Source organism: Sorex fumeus, unplaced genomic scaffold (assembly GCF_029834395.1).
Source record: "Sorex fumeus unplaced genomic scaffold, SorFum_2.1 ptg000070l, whole genome shotgun sequence".
NCBI lineage: Eukaryota > Metazoa > Chordata > Mammalia > Eulipotyphla > Soricidae > Sorex > Sorex fumeus.
Genome location: NW_026606127.1, coordinates 13,652,356 through 13,672,492, shown reverse-complemented (window position 1 = coordinate 13,672,492; position 20,137 = coordinate 13,652,356). Strand labels below are relative to the sequence as shown.

Here is a 20,137-nt window from a genome sequence, read left to right as displayed (position 1 = left end):
CTGGCTGTTAATAAAGACTCATTGCTTCCGGTCATTTCAGTAGAACAGAGTTAAAGGCACCATCTCTACCAACTCTCCAAGCTTCACAGGCTCACAATGTTCTCTAGAGTTCCAACTCAGCTTGGCTGTTCAGAGCACATCATTTTGAGACCCTCTTATCCCACTGTGGCAATCTGTCTGAGAGAGGGCCTCTCCCTCAGAATAGCACAGATCCTTGCTAGGACTCCCACCAGTCCAGGCTCATCCCTGATGTGCAGACGTGAACCCTCTTCAAAGTATAGGGGTACCACTTGCAGCAGGCATGAGGGACAGTTGAATTCAACAGTTCTTGTGTCTGGTAGACCCTGGAGCCACTCAGAGACTCCCTGCCTAGCCCAGGGAGTGGACTCAGTGATTTGGGATCTGTGAATGGCTTGAGATAAAATTCCAGACAGTTGATAGTTTGGGACATGGAATTAGGGGATCATAGAGGGGCACAGGGTAGGTTTAAACTGCATTACAATGCTTAATTTCTTAAAATGAAGCAAAGATGAAGATTGGCAAAGGCAGGTGATAGCATGCATTTGTGTACAATATTATTTCCTATGTCTTTTTGGGCGATGGAGGATGTCATTCAGGCCATAGTTGGAGATGTTCAGGAGTTATTCCTGGCTCTTCTCACAAGTGAGCCCTAATGGGACCATATATGGTGCTGGGGTTAGAATTGGGATGAGTGCGCCATAAGTAAGGTCATTGTCTTAACCCTTGTACTAGATCTCTGGCTCTCCTGTGACTTTTTGTTGTTTGTTTAAGTCACTTCATTAGGAGAAGAATATCTGTTTTCTTATGACTCAGGTTGGGAAAAGTCTGATGAACAGCCAAGAAAATTAGTCACATGGCAATGGCCCAGGAAGGGGGAGGGGTACTAAAGGGGAAGAACAATGCAGGAACTCAGTGTGACATCACAGTGTGTCTGTGTGATTTCTTTGTCAGCTCTACTCCAATAGGTTAATAACAAAATGAGAACTCATTTTGAAACAGGGAAAAGACTTGCTCTCCATCAGATGCTTTATAAAAGCAGATCAGAAAAATAAGGGGAGCAGCAGAAGCAATGATGCTCAATATTATCACAGAGTGAGACCACTTCCTGGGGTCCTGGGCTGGATCAGAAGATTGGAAGCCTATGAGTCAGATACACATCACATATATGTGGCTTGTTATCAAAACCACAATCAGACAAGCATTGAGATAAAGTGGATGTGTTTGAGAAATGGGGAAGTCCATTTTCTCAGACTTCATCCCACTGAAGGGACAATATTTCCTCTCTCTGCTGCTGTAACTACAGAATTGCAGGATCCTGGGGCCACAGCAATTGTACAGTGAGAAGGACATTTGCCTTGCACATGGCCAACCCAGATTCGATCCCCGGCATCCCATATGGTCCCCCAGTACCACCAGGAGTAGTTTCTGAGTGCAGAGTTGGGAGAGTAACCCTTGAGCATTGCTGAGTGTGACCCCCTCCAAAAAATTGCAGAATTCCTGGCCTAAGTAAAAAGCCCCTTGCTTGGTTCCAAAATCTCCCAACTAGCTGTGCTTTGTGGAAATAGTTCATTGAGCTCCAGCCAGAACCTGCAATGACTTATCCTCCATGATGCCTGGCTTCTCATGTCACTGTTCTCTGACCCAAGTTTTCCCTAGTTTCAAGAACACAACCCAGTAAGTGAAGGTCTTTGTATTTCAGCATGAGAAGTGGCTCAAGAGAGCAGAAGCATAGCTTAGCTACACAGCCTATGTCATGTGCTCCATGGCCTGGGTACTGGTGGTCTCTGCCCGCCATGACCCATCACGCCTATCCAAGGCCCAGCACCTGCTCCAGGCCCTTTCTACGCTGTGGGAGAAGGTGAGAGAAATGACTAGAGTATGGGACCCTGTTTCATGAGTTCAGTTAGCAATTCTGCTAGTTGAGTATCACCATATGGTGGCACCTAGATTCAGGAATTAGGGGATGAAACCAGTGAAGAGATAGGTGCTGAAAATTGTATACCGAAAACTCAACTAAGGATAACTTTGTAAATAGTGATGCTTACATAAGACATTTTTAAAAATTAAATTGGGGAAAGGAGAAGGGGAAAGATCTGAAAAGTTGAAGTCTAAGGAAGGAACAGTAGAATTTCCTTTCCCTCTGTCCCAGTATTCTTGGTCCTCTGAAGGCAGATGAAATAGAACTGTTGGGATGGGTGGGCATGCTCCCAAAGGAGAAATTGGGGCACTCCACAAACTTAGGGGCTTGGAATAATGACAAGGTTCTTGACTTTCTAACAGGGTCTTCTACTAGCTCCCCAAAGGAATGCCTGACCCGGCTGCCTCCAGAAGAGCCCCATGGCATGGGTCATACAGACAACAGCACACCTTCTCCTCCCACCTCTCCAGAACTGAAACTTTCCACAAATGTTCAGGGTGGAGACACTGTCTGTGGCCCAGAAAGAGCCACGAGGGAGCTCAGGTGGAGTGAGGCATCCAAAGTAGAGTGCTTCCTTTCCAGGAAGGGGCTAGTCCCGCCTCGAAGAACGTGGCCAGCTGGAATGTGAGATAAGTCGCACCAGGAGCCACAGCTTCAGCATCCACTCAGTCACATATCAGGGGAGCGATGGGAAGTCTGCCTATTGAGACAGGGCAAGCCCCACTATGGCAGCAGCCACATTAGGAAGAGTAAAAATCCACAGGAAAAATGAACTTTATTAATGTAGTGTAGCTAAGCAGATTGTCCCAGCCATCATCATTTCAGCATGGAGTCAAGATCAAGCATGAATGGGAAAGATCTTTGAAACCTAGAGTGCATTTTCCTACGTGTCTCAGCAAGGACTAAGTGCATTTTAAAGGCTCAAAAGCCCTGAGTGGTTCAACCACGTTGGTCACTCTAACATGTTAATCTTCACATGTATTATAGCTTTAAATTTTTGATTTCTTGGAAGTGGAAAGATAGTATAGCAGGTATGGCACTTGTCTTGTATGTGGCCAAGCCAGTTCCTGAGCACTGCCTATCATCCGCTGAATACTTTGAGGAGTGATTTCTAAGCATAGAGCCAGTAGTAAGTCCTGAGCACTGCTGGGTGCAGCCCCCAAACCAACAACAAATAAATAAAATTTTTTATTTCTTCAGAGCTACAGAGATATTACAGTGAGTATGGTGCTTGTCCTAATTGTAGTAAACTGGATTTGATCCCTAACAGCCCACACCATCCCCTAAGTCCTTCCAGGAGAGATCACTGAGCACAGAGCCAGGAGTAGCCCCTGAGCCTGATCAGGTGTGATCCCAAGACAAAAGTAAAGATTGTTTTAAAAATTATGTATCCAATGCTATCAGAGAAAAAAAGGAAAAACTATGTCGGCCATTCTTGCCTGCACTTATCTTCAGAAAAATTTTCCCATTTTATATCAATTGCATAGACTTCTATAAGATACAGCCAAGCTCAGGTTCTTCTGATCTTCCATGCCTTTCCAACTCTGATTCTGTATCTAGATGGTCAGGATAAGCTGGATAGCATAGGAGTGGCAGAGAAAGTGGGTTTCCCCATTTCTGTCCTATGTCTACAAAGGAGTCATTTGAAAATTTAAAAAAATAGAGGATTGGGGCTGGGGCAATAGCACAGCGGGTAGGGCGTTTGCCTTGCACTCGGCCAACCCGGGTTCGATTCCCAGCATCCCATATGGTCCCCTAAGCACCAGGGGTAATTACTGAGCGCAGAGCCAGGAGTGACTCCTGTGCATTTCCAGGTATGACCCAAAAAGCAAAAAAAAAGGCTGATAAAATCTGTTAACCCCAAGATATCCATGCATTTTAATAAAAATGTGGGGGTGGGGGATGGAGCAATAGTACAGAGGGTATGACATTTGCCTTGTACACAGACAACTTGGGTTCAATCCCTGGTACCTCATATGGTTCCCAGAGCCCCACCAGGAGTGATCCCTGACTGCAGAGCCAAGAGTCAACCCTGTGCATCACTGGCTATGGCCCTCCAAATAAAAACAACATGGGAGTAAAGATGGAAAAAGAATCTATGCACCAATAGAGTCTTCATCTTTCCTTACATCTAGATTTAGTTTTAAATTATAGTTTTACCTGGTAAAATAGCCTCTTTCTCACTCTTGGAGGAAGGGAGAACTCATTGGTCTAGCTTGGATAAGGTATCATCTCTGAACCAATCAACAGTGACCAAGAGGGAGGAAACTTGGGTAAACTCTCAGACAAATCATTATGACAGGAGCTTTAAGACAACGTCAAGTTCCAATTTAAACAGCACAATTCCAAGGTGGGGGAAACATAAGGAACATGTGTAATTCTTGGAAGAAAAAGCAACTGAGGGCCTGGAGCGATAGCACAGCATGTAGGGTATTTGCCTTGTACACAGCTGACCCAGGTTCGATTCCCAGCATCCCATGTGGTCCCCCGAGCACAGCCAGGAGTAATTCCTGAGTTCAGAACCAGGAGTAACTCCTAGGCATCGCTGAATGTGACCCAAAAGGAAAAAAATAAAAAAGAAAAAAAGAAAAAGCAACTGATATCTACTACATCTAGCTCTTGAATTGAGCATTTACTACAGGCTATGCTCCAGGTCATAACTTGATAACTTGATCACTTGACTTCCCGTTAATCTTCGATTTGCTTGGGCACCAATAATGTCTCCATTTGTCCCTGTCGCGTGCTAGTGTAGCCCAATGGCGTCTGTTCGCTCTAGGAACATGAAGAGCCTCAAACTGTTCGTTCATGATCTTGATGAAGAAGCCTGACCATCTGGTAGGTGGGCGGCCATGCGATCTTTTGACATTCCGTGGAATCCAGTCGGTAACAGCTCTAGTCCAGCGGTCGTCTTTAAATCTCATTACGTGACCAGCCCATCTGATTTTTGACACCTTGGCAAACGAGACAGCGTCCCTGATTCTTGATCGTCGGTGGAGGTCAGAACTCCGAATTTTTTCTCTTATTTGAGTGAAACGTGATATTCCAAGCATAGCTCTTTCTATTCTTCTTTGGGAGACCTGAATAGCGTTCTCATCCTGTTTGCCTAGGGCCCAGGTCTCTGAGGCATATGTTAATGCAGGAAGAACAGTGGAATCAAAGAGATGTGCCCGGAGCCGGAGGTTCTTCGTCCTCTTAGCTATTTCTTCGACGTTCTTGAAGGCGTTCCAAGCCACTCTCTTCCTCCTGCGCAGCTCGGGTGTGCCAGGTCATTTGTCATGTTGACTTTTCGACCTAGGTACACATAGCTGTTGCATTCGGAGATGGTCGTTCTGTTGAGAGCGAATGGGGCGTCAGGAACGAGGCTGTTTCTCATAAACATTGTCTTCGTAAGATTCAGCTGTAGTCTGACCTTTCCACACTCACGGTCGAAGTCGGCCAGCATTTGTGCCACTTGGCTGATGTTTGGTGTTATTAAAACAATGTCATCAGCAAAGCGTAGGTGGTGTAGTTGCCGACCATCTATCTTCACTCCCATTCCTTCCCATTCCAGTCATCGCATGATGTTCTCGAGGGTGGCACTGAAGAATTTCGGTGAAATGGTATCACCCTGATGAACCCCTCTCTTGACATCAATGATTACCTCTTTGTAGAATGGTGAGATCCTGGTAGTGAATCCGCAATACCTCTCACGGAGGATCTTGATGTATTGAGCTTGAATGCCCTGATTGGCTAGGGCTACAATGACCACTTCCGTCTCAACAGAATCAAAGGCCTTCTTTAAATCAATGAACGTTAGACAGAGCGGCATCTTAAAATCCCGAGAAACCTCAATGAGCTTGGTTATCGTGTGGATATGGTCGATGGTGCTGAATCCTTTGCGGAACCTGGCTTGCTCGCATGGTTGTCCTTCATCTAGTGTTCTGCCAATCCTATTTAGGATGACTCGAGTGAACAACTTGTAGATGACAGACAATAGGCAGATCGGGCGATAGTTGCCAATGTCATGGATGTCTCCCTTCTTGAACAGTAGTACAGTCCTGCTGGTTTTCCATTGGGACAGAACCTTGCACTCAGACAGATAGCATGTGAAGAGCCGAGCCAGTGTATTGATGAGTACTGACGGCAGGTTCTTCAGGTGTTCAGGTCTGACCTTGTCTGGGCCGGGTGCTGTTCGTTTCTTTATTGACGAAATGGCATGTTGGATTTCAGAAGGGAGAACATTGGGAACAACATATCCATCCTGTGGAATTTGGTATGTCGGCAAGTGGACATGGCTATCGAAGAGATTTGAGTAGAACTCATGGATAATCTTCTCCATTGCCATTCTGGAGGATGTGATAGATCCATCAGGACGTCAGAGGGCAGTCATCTTGGTCTTGTAGTTGGCGAAGGACAGGCGGGCATTACGAATACTTTTCCCGGCTTCTGCCGCATCTACCAGCACTTCTGCTCTTCTCTCTTTGAGGTCTTCCTTGATCGCATCTCTGCACTGCTTTGCGAGCTCGGACATTTGCTTGCGGTTGCCTGAGGCATGCGCCAAACCATGTTGGTGAAAAAGCTCAAGAGTTTTCGAAGACAGGCGGTTTTTTGTGGCTATCTTTCTCTTGGCATTCCTTGCACAATCATGGAGGTGCTGAACCAGTCGATCGTATTCCTCGTCAATGTTGTCAACAATGGCATCTTCCCATGTTGCCACAATAGTGCCAAAGAGCTCCCAGTTGGTGGTCGTTCTGGGAGTTCTCTTTTTAAACTTTGCAGCCCTTTCTCCCCGCTCTTTGAAGTAGAATTTTGCACGAAGGAGACAGTGGTCCGATTCCATTCGGAATTTTGGGACAACAGCGACATCGGTCAGGCAAAACTTTCGATTGAATATGATGTGGTCTATTTTGTTGTGGAATCATCCATCGGGAGACTCCCATGTCCAACATTTAGATTCGGCCTTCTGGAACTGTGAGTTATCATGGATGGTCTTGGTCGACATGATGAACTCAGACAGTCTCTCACCCTGTTCGTTCCATTCTAGGCCATGGGTCCCGATGTGAAGTTCTCCAGCTGATCTTCTCGGTCCTATCTTGGCAATAAAATCACCCACAATGATCTTGTAGAAGGTGTGGTCTTCTTTATAGAACTTCTCTAGCTCCATGTAGAACTTCTCAATTTCTCCTTCATCATAATTAGATGTTGGTGCGTAGACAACGAAGATAGAAACTGCCGGCAGTGAGCCACATCTATTCAAATGTAAACTTCCAATTCGGGTTGTTAGGCATTCGAATAAATCAATGTTCATGGCCAAGTTTGTGTTGACAAGGACACTGATGCCTCCGACACCTCTTTTATCGCATGTTCCGAGGATTCATTCTTCTCCAGTGTCAAAAACGGCATGATGAGATTGGTGCCTTCTTGTCTCGGTCAGACCAATGATGTCGTACTTGATCTTTTGCGCTTGTACCATCAGGTCCTCAATGGATGCATCTGATGCTAGTGTACGTGCATTGAAAGTACAGACGATCATTTTTGTCTTCCTTCGTTGTGGCAGCCTAGTTCGGCCTTGAGATTTTGTCGGCCTCTCCTTTCTCATCCTTCTCAGTGCTGCCATGTTGGTGAAGCCTTCAGGGTCAGGTGAATGAGACCCATTGTAATTACTGGTTTTGGCATATCGAATACACAACGGATAGCTTGCCAGGCTCTGCCGTACAGGTGGAATACTCTCGGTAGCTTGCCAGTCTTTCCGAGAGGGATAGAGGCTTTTGGGGCGACTTCTAATCTCTCTCGTAGGTGTTATCATATTTGAACCCTATCAAATATGGTACGGCAATTCCGGAAGATGGGTATTTAGTGTCTTATGATGTGTCTTAGGTCATAACTAAGGATACAATAATAAACAAGACAAACACTGATTCTGCCGTGACAACTGTATATATTAGTAAGTTTAAGAGACAGAAATAAAGTTCCATTAGGCCCTCACAATGTTTTGGGGAGCCTGCAATTTCTACGACTGAGAACAAATGGTTTCTTCGTATGCTGATAATAATATCATCTGAGGTGTTAAAGTTTAAAAGGCTTGTCTTGATGCTTAACACTTCCCTGAGGGCAAGCCAGCAAAGACTGATGATGAGCATGAGTGTAACCAGTTGCCAGTCTAGCTCTGGTTGTGTTAGTCTATGCATTCTTCCTTGGATTGCCTTCTTTGGGTAGTAGATGTGATCTTAGAAGACAGCCTCCAAAACAATCGGCTGCAACCTGTTACTCTCTGTCACCTTCTATCCCAGTTATATGAATCCACTTTGCACTATAGGTTTCCAAAAATCTCCACACCAGGCTCATTTGTATCAAAGAGGTCTGGGTAGATATTTAGAGATCTACGAAGATCTTTTCATAGAGGTGGGTAGGGCATAGTCTTTTCAAATCAAGATGTCTTGCAAAAAAAGTAACTTTCACCATCTACCGAATAACCAGCCTCAGAGTGCTGCAACCCTAGTGAACTTCAGACATCATGCCTTTGGCATGCCACCATAGCCACCAGATCTCTGTTGGCCTTTTCCCCTAAAAATGCTGAGGGAGAATGAAGAGAAGAATGGAGGTGGGTACTTGAGAGAAGTGGGTTGATCACAAGCCTTTTCATATAAATGAAATGGCATAATAAGTGGTGGGCCTTCAACTAGGCATTCATAACCATCCCTTTGCAGCTGATCCCATAGCTGACCAAGTTCTTGTGCTTTCCAAGTTACAGAGGTCTATGGTCACTGTATTTGGAACACACAAAGGAATGAATACATTTTTCCTTTTCTCTTCTTGGAATAACAAGATCCACTTTTCTTTCTTTTTTCTTGTTTTTGGGCCTCAGCAGGCAATGTTCAGGCCTTACTCCTGGTAGCACTCATGGGACCATATGGGACTCCAGGGATCAAACTTGGGTCAGCCATATGCAAAACAAGAACCTTACCCACTGTACTACTGCTCCAGCCCCAATATCTCTCTGTCTTGAGGGATCCTCTCTTCCAGGTGACTTGGGTGAGGCTGATTTTACCTCCCCTGTTCTAACTCTTCCTTTCCACCTAATGCAAGAAGGACTGGGAAAGACATTGCTTCCCATTCCCAGATCTCTGTTTCTAAGAACTAGCTAAGCCTTGAGCTGCCGCTGGCTATTTTTACCTCTATGCTAGAAAAGTTTACCTGAGGATAAAACCAAAAAAGAAAGCAACAATTTGGGCGGAAAGACTGATGTATTCATTGCTTAAATCCTTGAATCCAGCCATACCAAATAAACTCCATGGAATGTTCCAGTTATAGAAGCAAAATTCAACATTACTTATAAGAATCTTTGGACTGTAGTATAGTGGTCCAGTGCACCAAATCCAGGCCTCATTTTGAATCCTGACTCTGTTTCTCACTGCTCAAATCAACACATTAGACTTGATTACCTTGATCAATAATACATTTGTATATAAGAATGGAGTTAACGCCCTCTCTGGAAAGAAAGATGGTGGCCGCATGGGAGCCTTGTGGAGAGCAGGTATGAGCCGGGGGTGGGACGCGACTGAAACCTCATGGGACGGGGGGCGCTCCGACCCGTCCTTCATGCCCGACCGAGGTCACCAGTTGCCCCCCACGAGCGGCTCGCCGGCACGGCCACGGCCCCAGAAACACAGAGACCAATCTCTTAATTATCTGACTCTCAGTAGAAATACTTGCAGGGTTAATAAATAAAATAGCAGAAATCCAAAACCGCACAGCCGCTATTGCGGCTGCGCGACATCATTTAATTCTTGAACCCCGTTGTAGAAAGCAGATCATTTCACAATGCTTTTTCAGCATGGCTGAGTTTGGGGGGAGGGGTAAAGTCTAAATAATAATGGTGCAACTTTTATCAAAACAATGAAGCTAGTCAAAGTAGACAGAGTGTTAACTAGAATTCATCTACCCCACAGACACAGGGAGGGGGGGTTGGGGGGGATTACTGGGGTTCTTCGTGGTGAAAAATAAGTATTGGTAAAGGGAATTGTGATTGATATTTGCATGACTGAGACCTAAACTTGAAAGCTTTGTAATTTTTTCCACAGCGATTCAATAAATAAATAAATAAATTTAAAAAAACAAACAAAAAAAAGAATGGATTTGATAGCTTCAATTACACATGCACCACCATCAACAAGCACACATTCATTCTCCCATCCCTGGGATGATAGCATAATCAGGCCTTTTCTTACCTTCAGAAGCTTTCCAGTAGGACACACCAACAGCATGAAGACTAACGGGATGAGAAGCCATATTCTTAAGTGTAATGATCACTGTATCGTAAACCTCTGCCCAGATGGTAGGACCCAACAGACCTGTAAGAACAAGGCATCCCACAGAGGTCACTTTATGGTGGCAATTCAGAAAGTCTATCAAAGTGATAGGCCAAGTCATAGCAGAGAAACATAATCTGTGATTATTGATTTAAAAAGTAGTAGTTGAGCCCTTCGCCCTCTCCTCTCTGGAAAGAAAGATGATGGCCGCATGGGAGCCTTGTGGAGAGCAGGTCTGAGCCAGGGGTGGGGGCGCGCCTGAAACCTCATGGAACGGGGGGCATTCCGGCCCATCCTTCATGCCCTACCGAGGTCACCAGTTGCCCCCCACGAGCGGCTCTCCGGCACGGCCATGACTCCAGAGCACAGAAACCAATCTCTTAATTATCTGACTCTCAGTAGAAATCCTTCCAGGATTAATAAGTAAAATAGCAGAAATCCAAAACCGCGCGGCAGCAATAGTGGCTGCGCGACAGCATTTAATTCTTGAACCCAGCTGTAGAAAGCAAATCATTTCACAATGCTTTTTCAGCACGGCTGATTTGGGGGGGGGTAAAGTCTAAATAATAATGGTGCAATTTTTATCGAAACAATGAAGCTAGTCAAAGTAGATAGAGTGTTAACTAGAATTCATCTGCCCCACAGGCATTGGGGGTGGGGGGATGGGGGTTTATTGGGGTTCTTCGTGGTGAAAAATAAGTATTGGTAAAGGAAAATGTGATTGATATTTGCATGACCTAGACCTAAACCTGAAAGCTTTGTAACTTTCCCCACAGCGATTCAATAAATAAATAAAAATAAAAAATAAAAAATAAAAATAAAAAAATATTTGACAAAATTCAGTACCAATAAAAGATTTTTTATAATTCCAAAAAAAAACAAAAACAAAAAAGAGTAGTAGTTGAGACATATGAATAGATTATAAAGATGTTGTACATTTATAAGCAGAATACTATGCAGATGCAAAGAATGATGAAATCATACAATTTGTTGCAACATGATTGGAACTCGGAGGTATCATGTTGACTAAAGTAAGTCAGAAGAATAAAGACAAACACAGGTGATTTGGCTGTTTTTGCTCATTTGTGGTATATAGAATACTGGGTGAGGAAATGTATTATAGTAAATGATTTTACCCATTTGTGGTATGTAGAATACTGGATGAGAAAATGTATTGTAGCAAATTATTTTCCTCATTTGTGGTATATAGAATACTGGGTGAGGAAATGCATTGTAGTAAAAGGGGGAAGCCTAGATCACCCTTGACCACAATGTTTAGAGAGGAGAACAGAGAAGGAGAAAAATCAGGGGTGGGGGGGAAAGAGAAAGCAAAGTAATGGGTGAACAGGCACCAGGGCTTCAGTTGTTACCAGTGATATGGATGAGGGGTGTGGCAATATGCCAAAACACAGACTTTAAAAAAGTGGAAACATGAGATCTAGCTGCAACCACTGGAAATTTTTTTTAACCACTGGAAATTTAAAAGGTGCTGTGAAGTTGACAGGTGGGTATGGGGTGGAGTTTAGAGGAGGGACCTTCACATGGGAGGTGGAATTGGTGTTGAAATATTATATGCCTTAAATAAACTGTCAATAACTTTGTAAATCAGTACTTTAATGATTTTTTAAAGTAGTAGTTGAGGGCCAAGCCATAGGACAGTTAGTAGAGTGCTTGCTTTGCATAGAGCAGACATGGGTTCGATCCCTGGCATCCCATATGGTCCCCCTAACCCAGCTGTGATATCTGAGCACAGAGCCAGGAGTAAGCCTGGGAGTATCCCCTAAAACTATATATATATATATATATATATATATATATATAGAGAGAGAGAGAGAGAGAGAGAGAGAGACTGGAGCAATAACACAGGGAGTAGGGCATTTGCACACGGCCAACCCGGATTTGATTCCTCTGCTCCTCTCAGAGAGCCCAGCAAGCTACTGAGAGTATCTTGCCCACACGGCAAAGCCTGGCAAATTACCTGTGATGTATTCAATATGCCAAAAACAGTAACAAGTCTCATAATTTGTTGTGAGACGTTACTGGTGCCTGCTCGAGCAAATCAATGAACAAAGGGAGCACGGTGCTATAGGACAGTGCAGTGCTATATGTATATATACACATATAGATAGAGAGAGAGTAGTTGAGGGGAAAGAGAGATAAGAGAGATAGTGCAGTGGGTAGGGCTCTTTCCTTGCACACATCTGGTCCAGGTCCCATCCTTGGCACCACATATGGTTCCCCAAGACTGCCAGGAATGATCCTTAAGCATAGAGTCATAAGAGTAAGCCCTGAGCACAAGGAATGACCCCCAAATCCCAAAAAAGTAGTCAAATGGTTAAATGCACAAGAGCTATCACCAACTCAGCTTCATGGTTTTTCTGAGGACAGATTGTTGGCATTCGTTTAAGTAATAGTTGAGTTCCTGTTCTAACTTCTATGAATTGTAATAGGAATGGGAGATGCTGTAGGTTACAGGATAGATTGCACAGATCACATCACAGAGACATGAAGCGTTTTGAAAATGAACTACACAGGACTGGAGAGATAGCTGAATTAACTGAGGACATGCTTTGTATGGGGGATGCCTGGATTCAATCTTGACATCAAATGGTCCCCTGAATGCCACCAGGAGAAGCAGAGAGTGGCCCAACATCCCTCCCACTGAAAAAGAAAATAGTTGAAGCCAGAGAGATAGTACAGTGGTGATGTTGCTTGCAGCTGACCTTAGTGCAATAACAGGCATCACATGGTCTGGGATCACTGGGTCCAGCCCAGAAGTCCCATGAGCACTGCTGGATGTGTCTATGGAGGTCCCTGAGCATTTCTGGAGTGCCCAGGTAGTCCCTGGTACCATAGCACCTGAACAACGCTGTACCAACAGGTTGGTCATCAAACCACCAGCCTGGTTTGTGGAGAATCGCCAGGAGGTGTCCCCAGTCTGCTAAGAACTGCTTGGGAAATTCCTTCCAAGGAAACAGAAAGGTCAAAAGATAACAAGTGGGGGTGGGGAGAAGAGAGATGAGAAGCAATAGGGGGTAAGGGTCAAGGTACATCCGGTAGTGTTAGGAATGATAGAGCTAAACATCCAAACCACAGAGCCAGCAACACTGAAATCATGAGACCCAAACTTCAATAACCAAATTTTAAAAAGGTGCTGGTCAAGATGGCAGGTTGTGTGGGCTGTGGGAGGGTGGTATGAGAGAGTACCTGGGAACACTGGGAAAGGGAAGTTGAGTCTGATGGCAGGATCAGTGATAGAGAGAGAAAAAGAGCAAGGAGCGGGGACCGACTGCTGAGACGTTAGCTGGTGAAACTAGGGAAGAGTGAGGCCATGACTCCGGAAATGAGACAGAAGTCAAGAGTCTGAGCTGAACACCCGTTGAGAAGATGCTTCTGGATGCTCTGTGGGGTTAACTAGATTTGATAAGGTGAAAACATGTGCACTCTCCCTGCTCTGCACTTTGAGTCATCCCAATCTTCCCAGCGACCTTCAGGTATGAGGATTGTTACTTGTTACTTACTAGTAAGGCCTAGCCAGTCTCACATTAAACTTTGGGTGCCGGCTGCAATTCTAAGACTTAGAAATGGAGATGAATTGGCAAAAGATTCCTTGGCAGCTCTGGGTGCTCCCCATTTCTCCCATGGAGCTGGTCGAGGATAGGGCTGGGGAAGGGGTCTTGGCGACAGGCTCTTTCCTGCAAGGAGCAGTGGCAACAGGACTTCAGTTCCCCCCTCCTGCTGGCGGTGGCACATGCCAAGAATCTGGCACATGCCTTTATCTCTGAGGGAGCTTAATGACTTCTCTGGACTTTCTCACTCCACATCCGGGGCCTGCTCTCCTCTTTTCACCAGTTACAAATGTCTCCTGAGTTCTGTTTCTGTGGGAAAAATCACATGGACCTTTTCTGCTAGGGTCACCTTGAGACAGTACTCCCTGTGACAAGACATGTCCTGTGACCAGACCTCATGCCTACCACCTGTGTGGCAAGCTCCTGTGACGGCCACACCCCCTGTTACACCATCGGGACAAGAGCACTAGTCAGAGTCTCTCAGGCTCCCCATGGTTCTCTGGGATCTTTTCTCACTACCGCTTCACATGTGGGGATGTGATACAGAAAATGCTTTCTACAGAAAACCTCACGTCTCAACTGGCTTTAAAGTTCCCACCGCCACTCAGACAGATGTGGGAGCATGAGGGATTGAGGGCTGCAGAGCCAGCTGAGTACTGTAGCCTTCAGAAGCCTGCCTAGGTGGGCCAACGCCCCTTTTCAGAATAAGGGTCTAAATGCCACCTATGAGTCTCCCCAACCATTCAAAGGTAGGATACAGCTCACCTGACAGCTTGTTGCCTGCTTGTTTCACGTCTGAATTAATATGGTATGGAGACTTGTTGGCCTGTATAGGTGAGATGTAATATTTTCATATTTTATTTGGGTGGTCCTAAGCAGTGCTCAGGGAAGCTCAGGGTCAGTCCCAGCATGACTTGGTCAGCTAGGCCAGAATGGTCACCTCTTGGCTTGGGATGCAGTGGTGCTTGCGAACCTCCAGGGCTACCCCAGCAGTGCTCAGGAATGTGTCCCTGAGTCGGAGCTCTCTCCCGCCTCTCACAGGTGATGTTCTAGACTTCACAGACTGATTAAGATCTGCCAGCTACAGAAGGTAGAGAAAATATCAAGTGACCCCAGGTACCAGATCCAAGGCATTCTAATTTCCAGGGGAAAAGAGTGGCAGGAGGGCCTAGCAAATGAAAAACATGCAGCTAGCTAGAGTGTTTTCTCCTGGGTGGAAGAAAGAGACGCTTAGTTGGGGGAGCATTTGTCACAAACTGAAGTGCCTTTTTGGGAAGAAAGATAACCAGTTGCATAACAGTTAACATTGGTTACATTACCCATCCAGGGTGGCCTGGGCTTGACGATGTTGAACAGGTGATCCGTGAACTCCACAAACACAGTTTTGGGGTACAGGGCTGAGGTGTTGACTGGAAAAGATCTTGGCTCACCAGGGGCGAACCTGTGTGAGCAAAGGACAAAGGCCTTCAGTCGGATGGACCCTTCTCTAAAGCCATGTTACAAAGGAGCTGGAAGGAAGGCATCTGCTTCACTCTTCCATGGTCACAATGCCAGCTGGAGGTAGGATACAAAACAGAGCCCACAGGAATGGTATTAGTGCCCTTCTGAGACAGATGCCAGAAAGCCCCTTACCTGCTTCTCCATGTAAGGACAGGGGAGAAAGTGGTCCTCTGGAACATGTCCCTGGAAGAAGACTTAGCCCCTACATCTGCTGACACCCAGATGTGTCACAGCAAGAAATGCTGCTCTTATTTATAAGCTCCTCTGTGGGCAGGGTGCTTACTTTGCATAAGGTCAACATGGGTTCCATTCCCGGCATCCTATATGGTTCCCCATGTACTGCCAGAAGTGATTCCTCAGTGTTGAGCCAGAAGTAACTCCCGAACATTGCTGGATGTGAACCAAAAAACAACAACAACAAAACAAAACCAAACAAAATTGCTATCCCCCCATGGCATCAGGCAGAAATCCTTTGCCAAAATAATAACTACAGAATCCTTCAAGTTTACCTGTGAAATGGAAAGATCAGGTTTATTCACCCCAAAAGACCAATGAGAGGACCTAGTATGAAACTCAAGGTTGTGACTCATGTGCATGGCATATGCCTTGCATATGGGAGGCCCTGGGTCCTATCATTGGGACCAGATGACCCCTGGTACCACTAAATATGTCTTCTGTAAATACAAATGAAGATCAATTTGAATCCTTGTGAAGAGCATTTTAAATGGTAGAAATTAAACCTTTTGGAGGTCCAAGACCACGATGTCAACATTATTATAAATACGTAACCTAATGTATAATTTAAAAATAAATAACAGAAGTAGTTGGAGGTGACTATTTACACACACTGGTCTTTATGTACCAACCATTCTTGTGGACCCTGGAATCAAACTGCACACTTTACTGTGCCATGGAGAGTCTCTTCCTGGCTCATGCTTTTGCACATCTGACTCTTTCTTTGCTCTAACCAGATGTCACCAGTTGGTACTGTTTCACCAGATAAAGGAAATATAGGCCCAAGAAATAGACATTTGGGGAATGCAGTTTCATGAAGAGAAAGCCCTGAAAGAAAGTTTGCATACGTAGATTCTGCATCCAATCTTGATCGGACAGAAACAAACTTGACCACATACTTCCCACAGATGGACTCATAAGTATGACCATTTACTTATTTCTAAACCATACACATGACTGTTCCTGCCACCAAAGAGGAGATAGTGAGAGGCACTGATGAAGATCACAAATAAGAGGCTCAAGTTTACAAACACTGTGAACTAACCTCCAGACCCATAGAGTGGCTTCTCTCCCCACCCCCACACCACATTACAGTCTAGTTACTACAGTACTTTCACCCTGTCTACCTTCCAGCAATAAATTACAAGGCATACTAAAAGTTAAAAATAGAGTTTGCAGAGATGGAAGAAATAGCATAACTAGAGTCAGATCTGGCAGGAATGTTGAAATTGTCAGAACAGAATTTTTATTTGGAGGGGGGCCAGGGGATTACATTTAGCAGTGCTCAGAGCTTATTCTTGACTTTGTGTGCAGGAGATACTCCTGATGGTGCTTGGGGGACCATATGTGATGCCAGGGCTTGAACTGGGCTTAGGTATGTACACAGCAAACCCTTTAACTTCTGTACTATCTCTCTGGCCCAGAGCAGAATTTTTAAATGATCAATATTCTAAGAATTTTAATGAGAGAAGCAGACAACATGTCAGAATCGATAGGTAACATAATACAAGCATAAAGAGTAAGAACAAAGAGAGAATAAAAAAGAAGTATTACAGGTTAAAAGCACTCTAACAGTCACTTTTATGAGACCATTGATAAAAGGTTGGATGTGGCTAAGGAAAAAATCTTTGAGTTGGAAGATGTGACAATAGAAACTTCCCAAAGTGAGTGTCAAAAAGAGACTGAAAAAGGCAGAAGATACAAGATTTGTGGAACAAATACATATGTGTCAAACAACTACATAGTGGGAATACCAGAAAAAAGACGAAAACCTAGAAGCTATATTTGAAGCAACAACGACTGAGAATTCTTCCAAATGAACAGGAAAAACGAAATCACATGTGCAGGAATCTTAGATTATAACAATCAAAATAAATCTTAAAGAATCACGGTTGGGAAGGAGCAGAGTGGAGTGATTGTACATCAAGCAGGGCACTTGCCTTGCACCTGGTCAACTGGGGCTCTATCCCAGGCACCACATAGGAGTCTCTGAGCTGTGGAGAATGGAGTGGTCCCTGAGTGCAGGGCCAGGTCAAATAAGCCCTGAGCACAGCCTGGTATGGCACAAAAACAAACATCCAAAACCATATACAATGAGGTGAAAGAATAGTATAGCAGGTAAGGCACTTGCGTTGCATGCCGCCAATTCTGCTTTGACCCTGGCAAACCATATATACGGTCCCTGAGCCCCACCAGGAGTGATCTCTGAGTGTAGAGGACTGCCTGGTATAGTCCCACTGCCACACACATTCCTTATTCCTAGGCATAAAGTATTCACAAGTGTTTAGAAAATAAGAGATATAGAAAAACAAAACCTTGATGTAATCGCCAGGGAACACTGTATGAATGAGAAAAGAAGGGCTGGAGCAGTAATACAGCAGGTAGTGAGCTTTTCTTGCATGCCTCCAACCTGGGTTGATTGCTAGTACCCCACGTAGACCCCCAGCCTGCCAGGAGTGATCCCTGAGGTTGAGATACTAGAGAAAGGCCCTCAGCACTGCCAGTTGTGGCCCCCACACTCAAAAGAAAAAGAAGAAAGAAAAGAATTACATCTTATGTTTGTCTCCAAAACTATTCAAGCAAAGGAAAATGGAGTCAAATAGTTACAGTATTGAGAAAACAAACAACCAGGCAGGCCTGGGAGACAGCTCAAGGGGCTAATCTCCAGTACCACATGGTTCCCCAAATACTGCCAGGAGCAACTCCTGAGCACTATTGGATGTGGCCAAAACAAAACCAAAAATCTTAAGAGGTCTGTATCCTGTGGGAGCTAGGGCAATAGTACAGCAGGTAGGGCATTCACCTTGCATGTGGCTGACCCGGGTTGGATTCCCGCTACCCCATTTGATTTCATGAACACTGTTAGGAGTAATTCTGGAATGCAGAACCAGGAAGCATCCCTGAACATTGCCAGGCGTTGCACAACAACCCCCCAGAAGATTTCTGTACCCCGTGAAATTATACTTGCAGACAAACAAAAATGAGGACTCTGTTACTAGCGTACCTGCCTTGCAAGAAATATTAAAAGTAATGCTTCAGGGAGAAGGAAATTAATATGCCAGAAATTTTAATCTACATTAAAATGTAAGTGCATCTGAGGGTGAATGAAGGAATGGCATCGCAGAAAAGACACAAAACAACAAAGCAGACTAATCACTTAGCCAGCTTCCTTCTCGGCTTCTTGCCACACTGTTTTTCATACACAGGCTGTTTTTCACACCTTCCCAGGGTTTCCAGGACACTGGAGAGAACACGTCCTCACCAGAACAGTGAAGGCCATGACAGATGACTCTCTGGACTGGCTGAAGGCCAGGGCCCAGCCTCACAGTAGGCGATCTCTTCCAGTAAGAGGAGAGGCTAGCTGGGGGGTGGCTGGGAAGCAGCAGAGACCAAACAGGTTGTAGGAGCAGGAGGTCAGGGCCTCTTCCCGGGCATTCCTATTATATCACAGACCATACATGAATCACAACCATGTCCATTGGGGAATCACTATAAAGGCAAAAGTGAGCTTAAGTTCTGGCTGGGCTAGCTGGATACACAGGTACAGTTCCAATTCACTGCCAGTGGACTGCAGCTCCAGACTGTGGGGAGGCAACAGGTTTAGGGCAGTGCTGATTGTTAGCTGCTGTGTAGAAAGAAATGGGCAGAAATTTGAATACAGAGCAGTGACGGCAGCCACTCCTTGGCTGCCTAATACCTACTTTGGCTACCTACTTTCTGCTTGGCCCCAAAAGTAAAGGAGTGTCTGGTGGAGGGAAGCAGACACTAGTAAAGGGACTGGTGGAGGGAAGTGTGCCCTGCTGAAGGGATCGTTGTTGCAACATTGATTGCCGGAAACTCAATCATGAATAACTTTGTAAGTCAAGGTGCATCAGTAAAAATAAGAAAGTAAAGAACCAAAAGATCAGGTTCAAGGAAGCCTGGTGCAAAGAGAGGGCACAAAAGAGAAAACTGTTGATGATTTTGTCACACACCACCTCATCCAGAAGTAGCCAGCAAGACAAGTGGAATGCTACTACAGGCATAAAATAAATCATCCAGACAGGTCTATGCCAAGGCTGGTCACAGGGAGATTTTGGGAGATGGAGGTTTACATGGAGGGCCAGTCGTCTAGATGCCTTATGTGCCCTGATTCAGAGATGGTTCTGTAGCCCTGGTAGGAAGATTACACAGGGTCTGGGAGATGGCTCATGGCTAAGGCACTTACACCAAAAGCTTGATATTGTGAGTTTGATCCATGGTGCTGCCCACATGTGTCAATAACTCTGCTCTCTAGGACCCTGGCACCAAAACAAAGACACTACACTAAAGTATACAAGCTCCTGTGAGCACATGTGCACATGCACGGTGACCCCAGCAAGCACTGCAACAAGAAAGCGTGAAGGCACAACCCAAGGTGACTCCAGTGAGCATGTGAGCAAGCACCACAGTCATAGTGGTATCCTGTGACCAAGCATGCGACCCATGGTCATAGCCTAAGCAGCAGCAGTGGAAAGGAAAGAAATTACAGAGAAAAACACAGGATCCAGGACCATAGTAAAAGGGGCCGGGTGCTTGCCTTACCTGCATCAGACCTGCTTCCATCCCCAGCACTGCTGTGAGTAACT

At 45.1% G+C, this 20,137-nt stretch overlaps 1 protein-coding gene across 1 annotated transcript in view; it reads right to left on the bottom strand.

Moving 5' to 3' along the window:
• The window catches only part of F8 (coagulation factor VIII), a 172,475-nt gene that overhangs the window by 138,505 nt on the left and 13,833 nt on the right, over nt 1-20,137 (bottom strand). Inside the window, exons 3-4 of the mRNA XM_056128857.1 lie at nt 15,116-15,237; nt 10,147-10,269 (exon numbers count right to left, since the gene is read on the bottom strand). Coding sequence (XP_055984832.1) covers nt 10,147-10,269; nt 15,116-15,237 — 245 coding nt within the window. The remainder of the gene's footprint in view (nt 1-10,146; nt 10,270-15,115; nt 15,238-20,137) is intronic.